This window comes from Cervus elaphus, chromosome 10 (assembly GCF_910594005.1).
Source record: "Cervus elaphus chromosome 10, mCerEla1.1, whole genome shotgun sequence".
In the NCBI taxonomy this organism is placed as follows: domain Eukaryota; kingdom Metazoa; phylum Chordata; class Mammalia; order Artiodactyla; family Cervidae; genus Cervus; species Cervus elaphus.
Genome location: NC_057824.1, coordinates 31,496,834 through 31,518,698, shown reverse-complemented (window position 1 = coordinate 31,518,698; position 21,865 = coordinate 31,496,834). Strand labels below are relative to the sequence as shown.

Genomic DNA, 21,865 nt, shown 5'->3' with positions numbered 1-21,865 from the left:
TGTGGCTATGCATTGCTTTGATAAAATTTTGAGCAGCTTACTCAAGAAACAAATTTTTTCCAAAGCTGGGAGCTTGACAAGAGGAAAAAAGGTCCCAGGCCTTCCAGTTACTGGCATGAACCAGAGATAATTCAGCTGGCACACAAAAAGGCAAATCCATCTCAACTACCCCCCCTAATATGTATCAAAATTCAGACTCCTTTGATTGTTTCTTTTGAAAACATTAAGAAAATCAGTCAGTTCCTGAATATGTAAGGAAAAATCTGGAAAATCAATATTAAATCACCCTTAATCTTTTTCTGGGAGTAACAATTCAGAAACTTGTATAAGAAACAGCCCACTGGAGTTCAAAGTAAGTCTTATCTTTAAAACATACCCGGACAAATGCAGCGGTCTTTCTAGAATGATTTCCCTTCATTACTTTCCTTGTTTCCATTGCCAACCGGTTTACACTCTAGATTAAAAAGTAAAACAGAAATGGGAATGAAATGATGGTTAATTGAGATTAAACATCTTCCAACGAGATTTGGACACTGACTGTACACAAGTCAATGAGAACAAGCTAATTGGAACCAAGACTGGTTCTGGAACCAAGACTGGTGAGCCCCAAACCCTGAAATGGCAAAAGGGTCATCAGGCCAGATTCAATCTCAGCTTGAGGAAACATCTCCAAGGGGCACTCACTGAGTTAAGTCATGCCTATCAACTGGCATGATAAATGACCATTTTCTGGCTTAATGAATAGCCAGGGTTCACTTATTCCATTTCCAGAAAGCCCACACACTAAGCTTAAGATCTTAGAGATCTTAAGAGAAACCTCCAAACCTGAACGTAGACCATACAAAATACTTTTGCAACACTAACGCTAACCGTAAGAACAGTAAGAGCAGCCGCATTATCACTTATAGCACACCAGGTGCCCTTCTAGGAACTGTGCATTCTTAAGCTCATTTACTCCTCATGACTTTACAGGCTGAGTACTATTAACTTCCCTGACTTGTAAGTCTCTACATTTAGGTCTTAGGTTTACTAATGCTACAAAATCTGATAATCAGCGAACAAATATATAAAAAGGTCATTTTCCTTAAATTTACATGAAACAATTCAAGAGCCTAAGGGAATCTTTTCACAAAAATTAAAAGTTTGGACCTATGGTTCCCAAAATGTGTACCATGACACCCCAGGGTGTTACAGGAAAATCAGAGGGGCATCCCATGTTTCGGACAACCACAGAAGGGCTCAACTGTTGAACACTATGCGAAGCACTTGTGTGAGGTAGCTCACAGACATGGTTCCTTCCTTGCAGTGATGGCATGTCTTTGCAAAACTGGGTTTTTAGCAACTGCCGTGACAAAAAGTACTGTGCAAACATTAATGTGGGGGAAAAAATCTATCCGGAACAGAAAATAGGGTAGTGGTGTCCCATCTGATTCCAAGGTTTGAGAAGTCAAGCAATGCCTAGAGGTACATATACTTCATTAGTAAGTAATTATGATGATTTTAAATGGAATGAAAATATACTATTTTTCTTTCAATTTACATAAATTGTTGGTTCAGAGAAGCAAGCTGTTAGGGCACAAATTCTTAAGTTGCTTGAGCCTAATTTCTTAATAAACAGAACTGTTATCTCTTCTTTTTTGCCTAAGGGCATCATGAAAAGTTACTGAAAGGCACTGTGAACCAAGAAAGCTGGGACTCTGGTTAGGTAACATGGAATTCTAACTAGGTTAATAATTTCTATAACTAAATAATCACTATAACTCACTCAACTCTTTGCTGTTGATATGCAGAAATGAATATGCAAATTTCAGAGAAAAAGAGGACTATTAAACCACTCTAAAGGCTCAAGCAAAGCTGTAGATTTTATTAACCTTTGAGAAAACATCTTTCATGCCTTGGGAACAGAAGCAATATGCGGCCAGAAGAATCTCAGATTAAAACTGGTGCGTGGCATGTCAATGATCAATAAACATGTATTGAGAAAATAAATGAGTGAAAATCCTTACGTGAATCAACTGCACAAGAACAGGTTCCAGATTGCAAAACATTGACCTGGTCTCCACATAAAAACTCAGCTGTTGTTCAAAATCACGGCCAAAGGACACCTAGAATCAAGGAGAAAGAAGTGACAATGTTAACTCTAGGCAGCTGTAAGCACACAATTGGAAAAGTTCCTCCTGAGTTTTGTGGGGACAGGGGAGGTGCTGCAATGATAAGACACCAAAAATTCCACAGATATAGATGGGTAGTAAGTATCTCAAGGGTGTGTAAGCAAACACACACATCCGTGAAGTGGAATACACTCTAACTAGATGTTACATTACTTTACCCAGCATATAGCAGAAATGTTACTATTATCACCTCATCTTCATGACATGGGCATTGGAGTATAACATAAAAAGACCAAAGGGTATAAAACAAAATCTCAAAATGCAAAGAGGATTTCCTAGGCTAGAAGGAAACCACTGGAAAGGAAATTTTGGCATTTTGGCTGTCAGCTGCAGCCTTTTCACATAGATTTGGTGATTGGGAGTCATTTGTCAGAGGGATTCCCTAACAAGGGCCACACATTTCTGCTTCCTGATGGGGATTCCAACCTTTAGCAGCTCACTAGTGGCTGCTGGAGCCATCGATGGATGTTAATCCACCACTAAAAACTTCTTCTTCTCCTATTTCTTCAAATTTATGAACAGCTGGTTGGTAGGACAAATTTTACTGCTACAACAATCATTTTTGTCCAGAAGAGGTTTAAAGTCATAATTTCCACCATAGCTATCAAGTTGCACATCTTATTTTCTCATATTCTTTCCCATTAAAACTTAGTGGTTTTCAGACAGACCCATAAAAGGATAAATATCACGAGAACAGCATATAAATTAAGGGAACAACAGAGGCACCTAGTATCAATCATAGGCACATTTCCTAACATGGGAATTAAAAGGCTTATCCTGAATTTTCATCAAAATTAGTATTTTACCATAGTTAAATCAGCCTCTGTTATTGAGTGAGTCACATTTTTCCAGGTGATTTTCAAAGTGACCTAGTTATTTTCATCTCAGGCAGCTTTTGTCTTGACATTTCTAACAGGAGATACTGGCTGAAGTGGGTATTTTAGTTTCGTGCACCGAGATTTAAGGCAAAGGTTGTTCTGGCTAGGGTGGAAAGGTGGTTGTTCCCGATGAAACCTGCAACAACGCCGCCCGCTTCACTAGTCTCTCCCCAGTGTCCCTGTGGACTCTTCCCAGCTGGGGGTGGGTCAGCTTTCCCTCCCCTCCAGACAGCTGGCCCTGGGACTTGCTTTGATGAACAGAATGAAGCAGGCGGCAGCACTGGTCACTGTGTGATCTCTAAGCCTCCACAGGCCCAGCAGCTTCTGATTCTGCCCTCATCAGGCAAAAGCGCGGACATGAGCAAATGATGAGAGAATGGCGGACAGAAAGAGGTCACACGACAGAAATGATCTGCCCCAGTCAACAGCCAGCACCAGGACCCCAAACACGTGCTCAAGACCGTCCTGGATCCTCCAGCCCCAGTTCTGCCACAGTTCTGACATCACACGGAGTGGCCTGGTTACCCGGTCAACCCACGGACTCAAAAGAATAAAACACTGCCATGTTAAGCCACTAAGTCTGGGGTGAGCTGTCCTGTAGCGCTGAGTAACTAGGATGAATGGAGAGTGGACACTGACATTTCACCCCCCGCCAACCCCCAAATCGTTTTCAGCAGCATCTGAAGAGCAGCACATCAGGTGCTTCAGGAAGTCCCTTCTCCACGGGTCCCCCCGCAGCCTACAGCTTGGAATTCTGGGCTCTCACTGCTGTGGCCCAGGTTCAATCCCTGGTCAGGGAACTGAGGATTCTGCAAGCCACAATGGCACAGTCAAAAAATGTAACAATAATTAAAAAAATAAAAATGGAAGAATTTAAATTGGCTTCATTGAAAAAAGAAAAAAAGGAAGCCTCTTCTCCCACTCCGGATCCACGTGGTTTGGCTGCCCAGGGGTGCCTGTCTCCCTGGCCTGGCCGGTGTGTTCCTTCCTTCTCAACAGCAGCAATTTGCTCAGAGACGAGCCGGTGACCCAAATTAATCCACAGACTCAGCCCTAGAACTTCTGCTGGAGCTCTTCCTGCTGGGCTGCAGCACTGGAAGGAATGGAAACCCGGGGCTCTCGTGGGGAGTAAGCCTGCCTGGGAGGCATGCCAGGAGAGAAGAGCCATGAGCCAAAGACACACACAGCAGTTCTTGATGACACTAGGGAGACCCCAAGTCCAGCTGCTCCTTCCGAGAGGTCCACCCCCCGCCTTTGTGTCACATCAGCCAGTTCCCCTCCCACCGTCCCCTTTTTATTTTTTCCTTAAGCCAGTTTGTCTTGGCTCTCCTTGCCCCCAGGGGAGTGCTGGCTAATATAAGTTGTTTTCTAATTTCATCTTATCTCCATAAAAATGAAAAGCACCAGGGAACATAATGTTAACTGCTTTCACCAGGGGAAGGATAAACAATTACATCACATTTCTAAGTACACTGAAACTTCTTCCCCAATACTTACCATTTTTATAAATCCATTAATCAAATATGCCAGCATTCTTTTCTCATCTTCCAGAGTGAGTGCACTAAAATCAATAATTGTACATAATTGACATTGAGGTAATAAATGAAAGTTTCCAAAGGAAAAAAGTAAATGAGAAATAAGTAATTTAACAGGTAAGAACATTTTGCATTTTCTAGATTTTAAAAACTCCCATATTTGTGTTTCTTTTGATGAAAATATGTAACCTAAATTAACATAATTTAAATGTGTTTCTCATTTCTCTTAGAGACGCTATTCTCAAGATATATTCATTAACAGCAAAAGAGAAAGTAACTCTCCCTTCTTTGGAATTTGGATAGCAAAGTTCAGCTTCAAATTTTGTATTCCAGAAAACTTTCATTCAACATTTTACTATAAAAAGGTTTAAATGTAGCAAAGTTGAAAATTATACAGTCAACACCAATACACCCTACTATTATCATTTTATAATATTTGCTTTATCACATAACTCTCCATTCCACCCTCCATTCATCAATCTACCTTATTATGGATATACAGCTTAAAGTAAACCACAGATCTCAGCTGCTTCTGTTTAATAGCAAAGTTAGTATAAATATAAATGAGAAAATGTCAAGTCCTTATAGTTTTGGTAATACATGTGAAGGTTTATAAATAGTTTCCCAAATTTATTTATTTTTTTTAATTTAAGAGTCAAAGACCAAGGTTCTCATTCTAAGGCAAAACAAGGCTATATTGGTAAAATCAGCATACTGTCCTCCAAAATGCAGCGTCCCCTTCATTCTTTGAGACTACATTTCCTAATGCTCTTTTGAGGCTACGAGTAGCCACATGACACTTCTGGCCAAAGGGATGCGAATGCAAGTGATGTACAAAGCCTCCCAAACTGTGTCCCTAAAAGGAAGCTGCTGTCCTCTTATGCCTGCAGGCTGCAACATGAACATGGTTGAGGTAAGCCATCTCTACCAGGAAGACAAGGACAACACCCCAGAGGGACAGGAGAGCTGGAGGACAAGCAATCTGGGCTCCTGGATGATGTTCTAGAGCAGAGCTACCCTACCCTGACCTTCTGGCTCCACTTCTCACAAGAGAAATACATCTGCTATTTTATTTAGGCCAAAAACTAATGTCCTACTAATACAAGTACTTTTCTAAAAGTCTTTTGGGTCTTTATGGATTTTTGTGCAATGCAAGTCTATCAGTTCTATTTATTATGAAAAGTCTTGATATTTTGATTTTGATAACTAATGAAGTTGAAAGCAGAGGTCATGAAAATAAAGATTCTACAAATCAGGGAAAAACAAAACAAAAGAAACACAATTCATTTAGTTGATGGTTAAGTTCCAAAACAATTTTCTCAGTTCTTGTAACATTTTCCAGCGAATCAAGCTGCTGTGTTTAAAAATTCTTTAGGGATCAAAATTTCAGCCACAGAGAAGAAGGAATTGCCTCAAGCACAGTCAAATGGAAACATGTAATGAAAAAGAAAAAAAATAAGATAAATACATCAAATTAGAAAGCAAAGGAGATAATCTGGCTTTTGACCCAAAGGTAAGGCTGGTGACTAGGTCTGAGCCTCAAGTATACTGAACAAATAAGGTCCTTCATGTAAGGAATATAGGCAACTTCATTTGAATTTCAAATAACTGGCTAATAATGAGAAAAAATTTAAAGGCTATGTTACTGGATGAGTGAACTTATTATTATACTATCTGCTGCTCTCAGAAATCTCCAGGAGACACGTAGTATGAGTTCACTTGGATGAAACCAGTCTTTTCCTCCCAACAGAAATCCCTTTGTAAAAACATCTGCCATCTCATTTTCTCAGGAAGATTACCCTCAGCTCAGCCTCCCTCCTCCCCTGGATTGGAATGTCCTCGTTAACAAGAATCTTAATAGACCCCATAAAATAATATTATTCACAGAGGCCACTTAAAGCAGTAATTCCCTAATGCACTATTATGTGGCATTAAAACTCAATCCAGGCTCTTTTCAGCCTTAAGCGTGGCTTACTTTACAGAGTCGTGCATGGTCTTGCAAACGTGCAAAAGGGCGTTCAGAATCACGGGGTCCTTGGTGGGCTCCTGCTGATGCCTAGGAGACATTTGGGGATAAGAGTGAAAGCCATCTACACCGAGCACTAAAAGCATGGATTTAGTTCTCATCTACGGGACATATGTGAGAAGCAGTAAATTATCTGGTTGGCATCTAACATAGCCCGGCTCGCCAGCAATGGGCAATGTTCTAGTTTTCTCTGAATTTTTCTTTAACTAACAAGTTTGCTCTTCTAACATAACTTCTCCCAACTGCAAAATCATGGTAAAACTGCCACATTTCCTAAGCCAGGCAAAGGGCAAATCTGTTTTCTTACCATGTTTCCTGAACCCCTGAAGCTGTCTACAACTGTGTTAAGTGCAGACAAAATTATTAATTTTAATTGTCAAAAGACAAGCTCTTACAACAAATTTTAATTGTCAAAAGACAAGCTCTTACAACAAATTTTTATGAAAGTAAAGTAGGTATACTCATTTCAAGCATATGGAATTAATCTTTTAGAAAGAAAATACAAGGAAAGCTTAAAACATATACTCAACTAACTTCTAACTGAATTTTCCAAACTCTGCTATTTGAACTTCATTTTTACACACATATTTTTTTTAATCATTACACACATATTTTTTTAATCATATCTACATACTTAATGTTTAAAGTCAGTTTAACTTTTAACCCTGTTCTAAAGAAAAATACATTAGAAGTCACTGATTAAACTAGTTATATATTGTCTAATATACTTTAAAATAAATATACATTTTTAAAATAAAAATTTCTCTTCCATGTACTATCAAAGTATTTCACATACCACCAGCAATAGACAGTTTTGGGAAACAGATTTAATCAATAAAAGGAAAGGAATTAAATTGAAAACCTATCATAAATCTACACATTGAAGATAGAAATCTTTCAAGCTCTGGTATGAGAGAAGATAAGAATGACTATCTTAAAATCTTAAAACTCCCTAAATAAATAGTACATCAATAGATTGCTCCTTCCCAAAACTCACAGGAGTGAGATGTGGGTGATGGTGGGCCCATCTATTATTTAGATTTATTACTTTGTCTTCTTAAGAGCTAATTATAAACTTTATCATGATTGCTCCTTTTAATGTGGTTCTCCTCTCAATGTTATTTTAGGTATAAATACATCATTACATCACAGGGCCTCAGAGTGCATAAACTGATTTCTTATCAACAGGGTTCACAAGGGCAGTGGGAATCGAAGCTTCTGATTACTTTGTGTTACACTTACTTGATAAAAACTTCCATGATGCATTTGCAAACCTCCACCCGGACACTCTCTTTCTGGAACATGTCCAGAAATGGCAGAAATTTTTCCTAAAAGAAAAAAAAAAAGCATTCTACCTGCAATTTATACAAGTTACTAGAAGAGATTTATGGGTTACTTTTTCTTTGAAGGTCAAAACAGAGGAAGAGTTTTTTGTCTTTCTGAGGCAGGTCTGATCAGGACTCAGGTGAAAGCAAGGAGAAGACTCTGAGGTGGTTTGTCTGTTTTTTTTTCCTAACATAACATGGGCCTTTTTTTAAAAAAAAAAAAAAAATTATTTTCAGTGAAGGATAACTGTTTACAATAGTGTGTTGGTTTCTGCCATACATCAACGTGAGTCAGACACAGGTGCACCTGTGTCCCCTTCCTCTTAGGCCTCTCCCTCACCTCCCAGCCCATCCCACCCTTCCAGGCTGTCACAGAGAACCAGCCATTTAAATCATTTTTTATTTTTTACACATACACACTGCTTTGTTTATTTATTCATTTTCGGCTACACTGGGGCTTCGTTGCTGCACACGGGCTTTCTCCAGTTGCAGAAAGTGGGGAGCTACTATCGGGCTGTGGCGTGCAGGCTTCCCACTGTGCTGGCTGCTCTTGTGGAGCACAGGCTTCAGTGGCTGCAACTTGCTGGCCCTAGGGCTTGGGCGTTCATTAGTTGCAGCTCGAGGGCCCTAGAGAATGCAGGCTTCAGTACTTGCGGCACATGGGCTCAGCAGTTGAAGCTAGAGAGCTCTAGTCAGTAATTGTGGCACACGGGCTTAGCTGCTCCGCGGCACGTGGGATCTTCCCGGACCAGGGATTGAACCTGTGTTCCCTGCACTGGCAGGTGGATTCTTAACCACTGTACCACCAGGGAAGTCCCGGACTCTGAGGTTTTTTAAAACTATTACTATTAAAATAAATTACATGTGCCCAGGGATCAGGGCCAGGACCAGTTACTATTTCGGTGAATCACCTGGGCAACCATTTAAAAAAATTATTTACTTATCCATTTTTGGTTGTGCTGCATTTTCACTGCTGCCATGGGCTTTCTCTAGTGGCAGAGAGCAGGAGCTACTCTTCGTTGCAGTGTACAGGCTTCTCACTAAAGTGGCATCTCTTGTTGCGGAGACAGGCTCTAGGTGTGCAGGCTTCAGTAGTTACCGCACAAGGGCTCAGTGGTTGTGGCACACAACTCAGGCTTCAGTGGCTTCGTGGCATGTGCTGTGGTCTAGGGATCAAACTTGTGTGCCCTGCATTGGTAGGCAGATTTTTATCCACCATACCACCAGGGAAGTCCTGGAAAACCTTTAGGTAAGTAATAACCTCATACTGTTCACGGGGTTCTCACAGCAAGAATACTTGCAGTGGGTTTGCGATTTCCTCTTCCAGTGAAACACATTTTGTCAGAACTCTTCACTATGACCTGTCCATCTTGGGTGACCCTGCTCGGCATGGCTCATAGCTTCACTGAGTTATGCAAGCCCCTTCACCATGACAAGGGTGTGATCCATGAAAGAGAACCAGAGAGCCTCTAGATGAGGGTGAAAGAGGGTAAAAACTGACTGAAAACTCAACATTCAAGAAACTAAGATCATGGCACCCAGTCCCATCACTTCATGACAAATAGAAGGACAAAAAGTGGAGGCAGTAACAGATTTTATTTTCTTTGGGCTCCAACATCACTGCAGATGGTGACTGTAGCCATGAAATTAAAAGACACTTGCTCCTTGGAAGGAAAGCTATAACAAACCTAGACAGTGTATTAAAAGCACAGACATCACTTTTTTGACAAAGGTCTGTCTAGTCAAAGCTATGGTTTTTCCGGTAGTCATGTATGGATATAAGAGTTGGATTATAAAGAATGCTAACTGCTGAAGAATTGATGCTTTCAACTCTGATGCTGGAGAAGACTCTTGAGATCCCTGGACAACAAGGAGATCAAATCAGTCAATCAGTCCTAAAGGAAATCAGCCCTGAATATTCATTGGAAGGATTGATGCTGAAGCTGAAGCTTCAACACTTTGGTCACCTGATGTGAAGAGCCAACTCACTGGAAAAGACCCTGATGCTGGGAAAGATTAAGGGCAGGAGAAAAAGGGGGCGACAGAGGATGAGATGGTTGGATGACATCACCAACTCAATGGACATGAGTTTGAGCAAACTCAAGGAGACAGTGAAGGACAGAGGAGCCTGGCATGCTGCAGTCCATGGGGTCGCAAAGAGCTGGACACAACTTAATGACTGAACAGCAACGAAGCTCTTCTTGGTACCCAAAGGCAAGGCAGGCTTCAGTCTTTTTAGGATTGCATAGAGGAACAGAGAAAGCAGAGTCAGTTGTTCAAACAGTGGCTTCTGCATCCTGACTTCACATTCAGTGCCTCTGTGACCTTAAGCAAGGTTCTCCACCCCTTCTTGCATTCCTCATTTGTAAAGTGGGACTCATTACTACTCTTGCTTCCCAGTGCTTTTCTAAAAATGACCTGAGGCAATGCATAAAAGTAAATAGAAAAGATCAATGGAACCAAAAGCTGGTTCTTTGAAAAAGATAAACAAAACTGATAAACCTTTACTCAGACTCGTTAAAAAAAAAAAAAGTGGGGGAGGGTCTAAATCAATAAAAGTAGAAATGAAAAAAGTGAGGTTACAACCACCACCACAGAAATGCAAAGGATTGTAAGAGACTACTCTAAGCAATTATATGCCAACATAATGGACAACCTAGAAGAAATGGAGAAATTCTTAGAAAGGTGCAATCTCCCAAGACCGAACTAGGAAGAAATAGGAAATATGAACAGACCAATCACAAGCACTGAAACTGAATCTGTGATTAAGAAACTCCCAAGAAGCAAAAGTCCAGGACCAGATGGCTTCACAGGTGAATTCTATCCAATGTTTAGAGCAAAGCTAACACTCATCCTTCTGAAGCTATTCCAAAAAATTGCAAAGGAAGGAACACTTCCAAACTCAATCTATGAGGTCACCATCACCCTGATACCAAAACCAGACAAAGACACAACACACACAAAAAAAATTACAGGCCAATATCACTGATTAACATAGATGCAAAAATCCTTAACAAAATACCAGCAAACCAAATCCAACAATACATTAAAAGGATCATACACAGTGAATCAAGTGAGATTTATTCCAAGGATACCAGGATTTTTCCATATCCACAAATCAATCAGTGTGATACACCACATTAACAAATGGAAAAATAAAATCCATATGATCATTTCAACAGATGAAAAGCTTTTGATAAAATTCACCATCCATTTATGATTAAAAAAACTCTCCAGAAAATGGGCAGAGGGAACCTACCTCAACCTAATAAAGGCTATGTATTACAAACACACAGCTAACATCATACTCAACGGGGAAAAGCTGAAAGTATTTCCTCTAAGTTCAGGAACAAAATAAGGATGTCCATTCTCGTCACTTCTATTCAACATGGTTTTGGAAGTCCTAACACAGCAATCAGAAAAGGAAAAAGAAAAAAAAAGGAATCCAAACTGGAAAAGAAGTAAAACTGTCACTGTGTGTAGATGACATAATACTACAGAAAGAAAATCCTAAAGACACTGCAGAAAACTACTGGAGCTCATCAACGAATCTGGTAAAGTTGCAGGATAAAAAATTATACACAGAAATCTGTTGTATTTCTATACACAATGAAAGGTCAGAAAGAGAAATTAAGGAAACAATCTCATTTACCACTGCCATCAAAGAGAATAAAATACCTAGGAATAAACCTACCTAAGAAGGCAAGGACTAGTACTCCAAAAACTATAAGATGCTAATGAAAGAAATAAAAAATGACACAAAAGAAAAGGAAAGATAGGCCATGTTCTTGGACTAGAAGAATCAATATTGTCAAAATGACCACACTACCCAAGGCAACCTACAGACTCAATGCAATTTCTATCAAATTACCAACTGCTTTTTTCATAGAACTAGAATCAAAAAATTTTTAAATTTATATGGAAACACAAACGGACCCCAAAAAGCCAAAGCAATCTTGAGAAAGAAAAACAGAGCTGGAGGAAACAGGCTCCCTGACTTCAGACTATGCACAAAGCTACAGCCATCAAAAAAGTATGGTTCTGGCACAGAGACAGAAATACAGATCAGTGGAACAGTATAGAAAGCCCAGAAATAAACCCAAGCACATGTGGTCAATTAATCTACAACAAAGAAGGCAATATACAGTGGAGAAAAGACAGTCTCTTCAAAAAGCGGTGCTGGGAAAACTGGACAGCTACATGTAAAAGAACGAAATTAGAACACTATTGACGCTTTTGAACTGCGGTGTTGGAGAAGATTCTTGAGAGTCCCTTGGACTGCAGAGATCAAACTAGTCAATCCTAAAGGAAATCAATCCTGAATATTCACTGGAAGGACTGATGCTGAAGCCGAAGCTCCAATACTTTTGTCACCTGATACGAAGAGCTGACTCATTAGAAAAGACCCTGATACTGGGAAAGGCAGGAGGAGAAGGGGTTGACAGAGGATGAAATGGTTGGATGGCATCATCAACTCGATGGACATGAGTATGAGCAAGCTCTGGGAGTTGGTGATGGACAGGGAAGCCTGGAGAGCTGCAGTCCATGGGGTCACAAAGAGTCGGACACAACTGAGCTACTGAACTGAAATGAAAACACTATACACACAAAAAAACTCCAAATCGATTAAAGACCTAAATGTAAGACTAAGTACTATAAAATTCCTAGAGGAGAATACAGGCAGAACACTCTTTGACATAAATTGCAGCAGTATCTTTTTGGATCTGTTTCCAGAGTAATGGAAATAAAAGCAAAAAGAAACAAATGAGACCTAACTAAAAAGTTTTTGCACAGCAAAGAAAACCATAGACAAAATGAAAAGACAACCTACAGAATGGGAGGAAATATTTGCAAACAATGTGACTGGTAAGGGATTAATCTCCAAAATATACAAAACAGCTCATACAGCTCAGCATCAAAAAACAATCCAATTTAAAAATGGGCAGAAAATCTAAAAAGATATTTCTCTAAAGACATACAGATGTTTAACACTGCTAATTATTAGAGAAATGCTAATCCAAACTACAGCGAGCCATTACCTCACAATGGTCAGAATGGCCATCATCAAAAAGCCTACAAGTAATAAACGCTGGAGAGAGTATGGAGAAAAAGGAACCCTCCTAAACTGTTGGGAATGTAAATAAGTACAGCCACTATAGAGAACAGTATGGAGGTTCCTTAAAAAACTAAAAATAAAACTACCATATGACCCAGCAATCCCACTACTGGGCATATACTCTGAGAAAACCATAATCCAGAAAACACAGGTACCCCAGTATGTTCATTGCAGCACTATTTACAATACCCAAGAAATGGGGGCAACCTAAATGCCCATCAACAGATAAATGGATAAAGAGGCAGTACATATATATAATGGAATATTACTCAGTCACAAAAAGGAATGAAATAATGCCATCTGCAACAACATGGATGGGCCTAGAGATGATCACACTAAAGTGAAGTAAGCCAGAAAGAGAAAGACGAATATCACTTGATATCACTTATACCTGGAATCTAAAAAAAGATAAAAAATGAACTTATTTACAAACAGAAATAGACTCACAGAGAAAACAAACTATAGCTACCAAAGGGGAGGAGGTGAGAGGGATAAATTAGGAGTTTGGGATTAAAACATATCCATTACTATATATAAAATAGATAACCAACAAGGATCTACTGTATAGCACATGGAACTCTGCTCAATATTCTATAATAAACTACATGGGAAAAGAAATCTGAAAAAGAATGAATATGTGTTTATGTATAACTGAATCACTTTACCATATACCTGAAACCAACAGAACACTGTAAACCAACTACATTTCAATTTAAAAAAAATTTATAAAAACTCTAGCATAGGGCTTGGAGTGTGGCAAAAATCCAATAAATAACAATTTCTATTATTAAATACACAAAAGCTTACAGCCCTGTGAGAGAACAGAAGCGGAAACAGGAAGAAGGAAGAGGGAAGCTGAGGGAAGGGGCAGAGAGTGTTCCTGCAGAGAAGTACGTCACTAGATTGATACATACCCAGGGCACTGCAGCAAATGAGAAGGGTATCATAGGATATTTTACATTTCTAAGGAAATATAATAAATCTCAACTCTGTCAAGACACTGAGACAACCATAAGCTTGATATATTTCCCAGTTTCAACATTAAATTGTGTGATAAAAAGCAGATACCATGCAAAAACAAGAAAAAAAATCAATGTCCAGTTTAGTTCCAAGGTTTCAGAAGTTGTATGATACCCAGCAGGTACATACATCCCATAAAAAGTCACAGATGAAATAAAAACAATATTTTTCTATCAGTCTATGCCTATTATTTTCTCAATAACAGAAATATTATTGCTTAAGCTGCTTAAGTCATTATGATATAAATATTTAAATTGCTTAGACCTACTTTTTTTTTAGATTAAAAAAGAAACTGTTAAGTATTTTTTTTGGTTGAGGACACCATAAAAAATTTACTGAGACATTAAAGGAACTTCTGACTCAGATACAAATTTTCAAAAATAGTTCCAGATAGTTACTTACCACTGAGAAAAGAACTGAGAAATCGTGAAAGTGTGCAATTACTTTCTTAATTATTGACTGAAGCTGCAAAACAAAATGAAAAACACACCTTTAATAAAACTTGGATATTTTTAAAAAGGCAACCCTGTCTCATAACATGCAAGCACAATGACAATAAGGGAAATCTGGAGTGCCCAAGAACGGGGAATTACTCGGTTAGGTTAGGTCTTGTCTCAGTCTGGGTTGCCCATTTTACTGTAGACTTAGAAGAACTTCTCAGCCTCAACCTCCTCTTCTCCAAAGCAGTATCTTGTTCACTGGGAGGATTAAATGGGATGGCTCGGCTACAGTGCTTAGAGCAGTGCCTGCCCTTCAAAGTTCTCTGACCAAGTCAGCTATGACAATTCAAGAGGTGGGCAGAATTCTTCTATAAAGGGCCATACAAGTCATCATAACTACTCAATTCTGCTACTGTAGCTGGAAAGCAGCCATTGACAATATGTAAACAGATGGGTGTGTGTGACTTCCGATAAAACTATTTAGGCTAAATGGGCCGTGATTTATAGATCCCTCCCTATTCTAGCCAATAAAGAAGGCTGAGTGCCAAAGAATTGATGCTTTTGAACTGTGGTGTTAGAGAAGACTCTTGACAGTCCCTTGGATACAAGAAGATCAAACCAGTCAATCTTAAAGGAAATCAACCCTGAATATTCACTGGAAGGGCTACTGCCAAAGCTGAAGCTCCAATACTCTGGCCACCTGATGAGAAGAACTGACTCCTTAGAAAAGACCCCGATGCTAGGAAAGACTGAAGGCAGGAGGAGAGGGGGACGACAGAGGATGAGACGGTTGGACAGCATCACAGATGCAATGGACGTGAGTTTGAGCAAACTCGGAGAGATAGTAAAGGACAGGGAAACCTGGGATGTTGCAATTTATAGGGTCGCAGAAAGTTGGACATGACTTAGCAACTGAGCAACAGCAATTCTAGCCCATGGTAGTCCTGGGTTTTTTGATTACTTCAGTGGAGAGACACTGGTCTGAGTCTGACAGTGGGGTCAAAGGCCATGGCACTACCCACAGATGATGGCACAGTCTGTGAGGCCTGTCCTGGATACCCAGATACTGACATCCACCACCCCTCACCCTGACACGTGCAGAGTCTATTGACACAGCCTTGGCATGGAAGAACCAAGGAGGCACTTTTTCTAAATGAAATATAAACCCCTATCCTTGATAGCTATCAAGAAGGGAAAAATTACCGAAAACTACTCTGCTTATACTAAAAACACTGGTGTTTAAATCATCTGCAAAGTACACGGCCCATGGTCAAAAATATAGAATACTAATGGTACACATCCTGTTTCATAATTAAGCACTTGAGTAGATCATCAAGCAAAAGGACTTCAAAACGTCGTGACAAACAATGTTTTGACACAGAGCATTCAAAGGTAGTGCAATATGTGTCTGGTTGAAACAGCTCCTGAAACCTTCTCCACAGCAACTAACCCTTTAGAACATGAAATCTTTTTTTACACTTAAGTATCTTTCTTTACACTTTTTTCACTACTTAAGTACACTTACAAATGAGCTTCCCTAGTGGCTCAGATGGTTAAGAATTTGCCTGCAACGCAGGAAAACTGGGTTCAATTCCTGGGTCTAGAAGATCCCCTGGAGAAGGGAATGGCCACCCACTTCAGTATTCTTGCCTGTAGAGTTACATGGACAGGAGCCTGGCCAGCTATCACCCATGGGGGTCACAGAGTCAGACACAACTAAGCGACTAACACACTTACAAATAATGTTTTAAAAGACTTTTTTCTTCCCTTCAACATTTCATTATGAAATGCTGAAACATAAAGAAAATCCAATGAAAATATAGAAAACACCCACTTACCACTGAGATTCTACAAGGGCTAATGTTCTGCTCTATTTGCTTTATCTTCTCACCTATCTATTGACCCAATGGTAGAATTTTTAAAATATGTGTAGTCTGTTTATTTATAACTTTTTACCATGAAATCATTTCAAACTTACAGAAATGGTGAAAGAACAGTATTAAAAAACTCACAAATTCTCCAGAGAAATACTACATCGTTAAAAAAAAAACAAACAAAAAAAAACAGGAAACTAACATAATATAGTATTATTAACTAAAGGACAGATTTTGTTCAAATTTTACAAAATTTTATGCTAGTGTCCATTATTTGTTTTCATAATACCTTATTCATGATTCCACATTGTACTTAGCTGCATTGAGCAACTCCAGCTGCATGCAACAAATTCTGATAAATTCTCTTTTCACTTTTATTCTGTTACAAATATTTTCTAATTTTCCTTGTTATAACTTTTAGGTACATCCACTATTTAAAAGTGGACATTTAATTTCCAAATTCATGCTTTTTTTTAAGTATCGTTTGATATTAATTTCTCATTTTGAAGTTTATTTCTCATTTAAGTGCTTTCTTCTCTACAATCACCTTCTGTATTTTTTCAGTCTTTTTTTTTTTTTTTTTTTTTGAGGCTTTTAGTGGCTAAGTCAAAGATATCTCTTGGTAAATGTTACATTATACTTGAAAATATGTGGGTTATTTTCAAATACTTTTTGATACTGACTTCTAACATAATTCCACAGTGATAAGAGAACAGACTCTGTATGATTTTAATACCTTTAGACTATGAAATTTTTGTACCTTGTTTTACATTCCAGGATATGTTCCAGTGTCTCCTGATTTATAGTCTATGGGAACTTGAATTTGTATCCTGCTGTTGTGTGAAAATTGTATACATCTTAATCATGTTGAATTGGTTCACAGTGTTTTTCAGGTCTATTATATCCTTCTATTTTTCTGTGTATTCATTCTACTAATTTTTGAGAGCTTGATATTAAAACTCCAACTAAAAATATTAATTTATCTACTTAAAAAAACAACTGTAATATATAGTGGAACCATATGTAACTTTGTTCTGCATTCTCCAAGTTTCCTGTAAATGTGTTTTTATACCTTCATAATTTTAAAAAATGCTTTAAAAAAACTCCCATGCTCTCTTTATCCAAAGTCATCAATTTTTAGTATTTTGCTAACTTTGTTTTATTATCCTCTCTATGTTCAGTTCAGTCGCTCAGTCATGTCCGACTCTCCGAGACCCCATGAACTGAACCAGGCCTCCCTGTCCATTACCAACTCCCAGAGTCCACCCAAACCCATGTCCGTCGAGTTGGTGATGCCATCCAACCATCTCATCCTCTGTCATCCCCTTCCCCTCTGCCCTCAATCTTTCCCAGCATCAGGGTCTTTTCCAATGAGTCAGCTCTTCACATCAGGTGGCCAAAGTATTGGAGTTTCAGCTTCAGCACCAGCCCTTCTAATGAACACCCAGGACTGATCTCCTTTAGGATGGCCTGGTTGGATCTTCTTGCAGTCCAAGGGACTCTCAAGAGTCTTCTCCAACACCACAGTTCAAAAGCATCAATTCTTCGGCGCTCAGCTTTCTTTATGGTCCAACTCTCACATCCATACATGACCACTGGAAAAACCATAGCCTTGACTAGACGGCCTTTTGTTGACAAAGTAATGTCTCTGCTTTTTAATATGCTGTCTAGGTTGATCATAACTTTCCTTCCAAGGAGTAAGTGTCTTTTAATTTCATGGCGCAATCACCATCTGCAGTGATTTTGGAGCCCAGAAAAATAAAGTCAGCCACTGTTTCCACTGTTTCCCCATCTATCTGCCATGAAGTGATAGGACCGGATGCCATGATCTTAGTTTTCCTCTCTATATAGTAAGACATATTTTTCCTGAACCATGTTAAAGTAGTTTGCATGTAACATGTCCCTCATCCCTGAATACTTCATTTGTATTTCCCAAGAATAAACATATTCTCTGATATTTCCATTTTGTCATTATCAAATTCAGAAAAGTTAATACTGATATAACTTTAACACTTTAATCTATCATTTGTATTCCAGTCTTGTCAGTTGTCTCAGTACGTTTTTTACAGCGTTATTTTTTCCACTCTGCAGTTCAGGATTCGGTTCAGGATCATGCATTCAGTCTTCACGTCTCTATAGTCTGTAATTGATTTGAAACAGTTCCTTAACCTTTGTAACACTGATGGCAATGATTTGGCAATGTTTTGGCTATTACTTTTTAGCATGCAACTCAATTTGCACGTGACTAGTGTTACCTCTTGATAAGAGTGAGCCATGCATTCTCATCTGGAATGCTATATGGATGATGCTGTGTCTTTCTCAGGATACCTTATCTGCAGGCACGCGGTATCCCACTTGCTGATATGGATTTTTTACTGTCAATGGCTGTCCAAATTCTCCAACAGAGAGTCACTATTTTTCCCCTTACAACTAACACTCATTCTACGGGAAGAGATATGAAAATATCCTGCTCCTCAATGAACATCCCCTCCAGATTTAGCATTCATTGATGATTCTTGCCTGAGGATGAAGAATGATTCTTGTCTTTACTGAGATGGCTGCAAACATTGTGTAGATTTTTCAACTCTACCATCTCTTTCACATTTCGTTGATGGCACCCCTACCCACCTTACCCCTCATCTATCTATTTATTTACCTATTCATCATAAAGGCCAACTCCTGCATTCATATTTTACTCAATGGATTATAATCCGTTATTGTATTTATTTCTTTTGATGTTCAAATCGGGGCCCATGACAGCCCCTTTAAAGCTGCTCCTGTGCTCACTTCATCTGCCCGCAGCAATTCCTTACTTCCTGGCACAAGAAGATGTTTCAGGCTCACCCTGCACCTTCCCTATCCTAGACCTGGAGTAAGCTAATTGTTCACAGACTCTTGCAGTTTTATTCTTCTGATGTGGCCCCCACTTAAGACAAAGGGCTCACAACCAATATGGGTAGCTGTCTGGAACATAGGCTGATGCCTGGGCATCTTTTATAAGTTGTTTTTGCATATAGCAGAATCACAGTGTAGTATAATTTCCTTGTCTCTTAGGAATGAACGGCATTAAAACTATTATGTTCAAGTTTTCGGTGAATTGGGTCACTGGCAGTCAATGTCTTATCGGAATTCCTTAACTAAAATTTTAATGCACATCAGCCTTCATATGAGCCCGAGACCCTGACCACCCACAAAAGCATGACCTATCTTCTCTACACATTTTATTGACTCTACCGTGCTGACCAAAAGCCTGCTGTGCGCAACTATGTCGTTTTTCATTCCATCAAGAAATAGCCAGTGGCTGCTCAGTAAATTGTAATAATGAGCCATTTTAATTAGCAAGTGGTGAACAATTCTTAAATGAGTAAAATGTAAGAATTCTAAAATTTAGACAAGAATATGGAACTAATTTTCTTATACTAAGTGAGTCAGGACACCAACCAATCATAGGCAATAAGTGCCAGACATCATGTTATCAAATAAAAAATAAAATCTTAATTAGGTTTGAAGTTACTTTACAGTAAGTGATCCTGAGCTGGATTCTGTACTAGAGGGGAAACAAAAATCTGCTATTAAGGACACTGAACCCACTGACAAAATTGGAATATGGACTGTGGAGAGGCAAAAGTAAGATATTAATGTTAAATTTCCTGAAGTTGATAAACTAAACTGTGGTTATAAAGGAGGATGTCCTTGTTCTTATGAAATACTCACTGAACTCTTTAGAGGCAAAAATGACATGATGTATGCAATTTACCCTCAACTGGTTTTAAAAAATTTTACATACACATGTAGGAATATGTGTGCATATGTGTACATACAATGATAATGATAAAGTAAACATGGAAAATATTCATAGTTAGTGAATCTGGGTAAAAAATAATGGGAGCTTTCTGAGCTATTCTTTTAACTTCCCAATAAAGTTTGAATTTATTTCCAAATAAAAGGTTAGCTTAACTGAAGAACATAGCCATCTTACTTACTCATGCCAAGCAACTGTACCTCCCACATCACACCTCACTCAATTCTTACAGCCACTCGGAGAGGACTATTATTTTCCCCATTTTACAGGTAAGCAAACTCAGGCACAACAAGACAAAGTAACTGATTAAAGGGCACATGGCTGGGACATGTCAAAGTTAGGACTCAAACCCAGGATTACCTGACTTGACAGCCTGACCCCCATGCAAAATACTTATTTAATGCAACAGAATGAAATTCCTAACAATGTGGAAATGAGAAATATGAAGCTGTCACCTGAGGATAGGAGTCTTCAAAGGCACGATCTGGAGTCATGTGCTTGATGACATCGGCCAAAACGGTGTTCACCTCTCGTTTCTAAGAGGGGAAAAAATCAGACCTGTATCAGACACCGTATGACAGTTGCTGACATTTTTCTGGAAGAAAGAACTCACAATTTCAGAGTATAGCACACACCTTCCAGGGAACAGTTTCAACTACTCTGCTACAAGTAACATCAGAGGGAGAATTCCACCCATACCACAGCCCTAAAGACAGCTATGTCTGCACCAAGTCAGGACTGAAACACCGATCTCAAGGTTCTGGAGTAATACGGTCCCAGCTTTCCCTGAGCGCTGGTGAAACCCAACGTGCCCCTTTCTGCCCGCCCATGCTGGGCCCCTCCACAGGTGCTGCGCGGAGCAGCGAGGCCCTGTGAGAAGAGCACAGGCTGGACCCTCACAGGCTGGGTGACCAATGCCCACTGCACCGCACTTCCGTCAGCTGCATTAGGGGCCCGCCAACTACAGCCTAAATCCACCCTGGTGCCTGTGTTCATTCAGCCCAGGAGCAAAGAATGGTTTTTACATTCACACGAAAAGAATAATATTTGGTTACAAGGAAAATTATATGAGCTTCAAACTTCAGTGTGCATAAATAAAACTTACTAGAACACAGTCATGCTCACTCATATATGGTCTACGGCTGCCTTATGTACAGGGGCAATGATGGACACGTGTATCCTAACAGAGATCACATGGTCCACAGAGTCTCAAATACAGGAACAGTGGCCTTCTACAGAGAAAGCAAGCTGATGTCCGGTCTGTATAACTGGAACAGTGAAGTTTATGACAAGGTCAACATGAAGCTGTGCAGCGTAGAGGTCAAACGCCTGGCACACACAGCACACCATCTCAATAGCTGCCAGAATGTACTCGTTAATGCTCATTAACCTCCCCAGCATGGACGTCATTATCCCCATTTTACAGATGAGGAAGTTAAGGCTCAGAGAAGTTAAGTGGCTTAGCCAGTGTCACAGCACTAAAAAAAATCTGCCAGTGGCACTGTAAGGAACCAAAGCTTCTCAGAGAAAGGGCTGATTCCAAACGTGGGATAAGAAAGCACAAGGGAGGCTGGAACACCTTATATAGGAAGCAAGGAAGGTATCAAGGACTACAGAGAATATGCCAGGACTCAGAAGCCAACCGAATAAAGCACTCACTGGATAAAGGTGGGACCGC

At 39.4% G+C, this 21,865-nt stretch overlaps 1 protein-coding gene across 2 annotated transcripts in view; it reads right to left on the bottom strand.

The window, feature by feature from the left end:
* The window catches only part of VPS35L (VPS35 endosomal protein sorting factor like), a 141,160-nt gene that overhangs the window by 43,313 nt on the left and 75,982 nt on the right, over window positions 1–21,865 (bottom strand). For both annotated transcript variants that reach the window (XM_043914434.1, XM_043914433.1), the window contains 7 exons: window positions 20,643–20,723; window positions 14,474–14,536; window positions 7,853–7,938; window positions 6,560–6,640; window positions 4,547–4,610; window positions 2,007–2,105; window positions 377–454 (listed from right to left, as the gene is read on the bottom strand). In XM_043914434.1, the coding sequence (XP_043770369.1) occupies window positions 377–454; window positions 2,007–2,105; window positions 4,547–4,610; window positions 6,560–6,640; window positions 7,853–7,938; window positions 14,474–14,536; window positions 20,643–20,723 (552 nt within the window). The remainder of the gene's footprint in view (window positions 1–376; window positions 455–2,006; window positions 2,106–4,546; window positions 4,611–6,559; window positions 6,641–7,852; window positions 7,939–14,473; window positions 14,537–20,642; window positions 20,724–21,865) is intronic.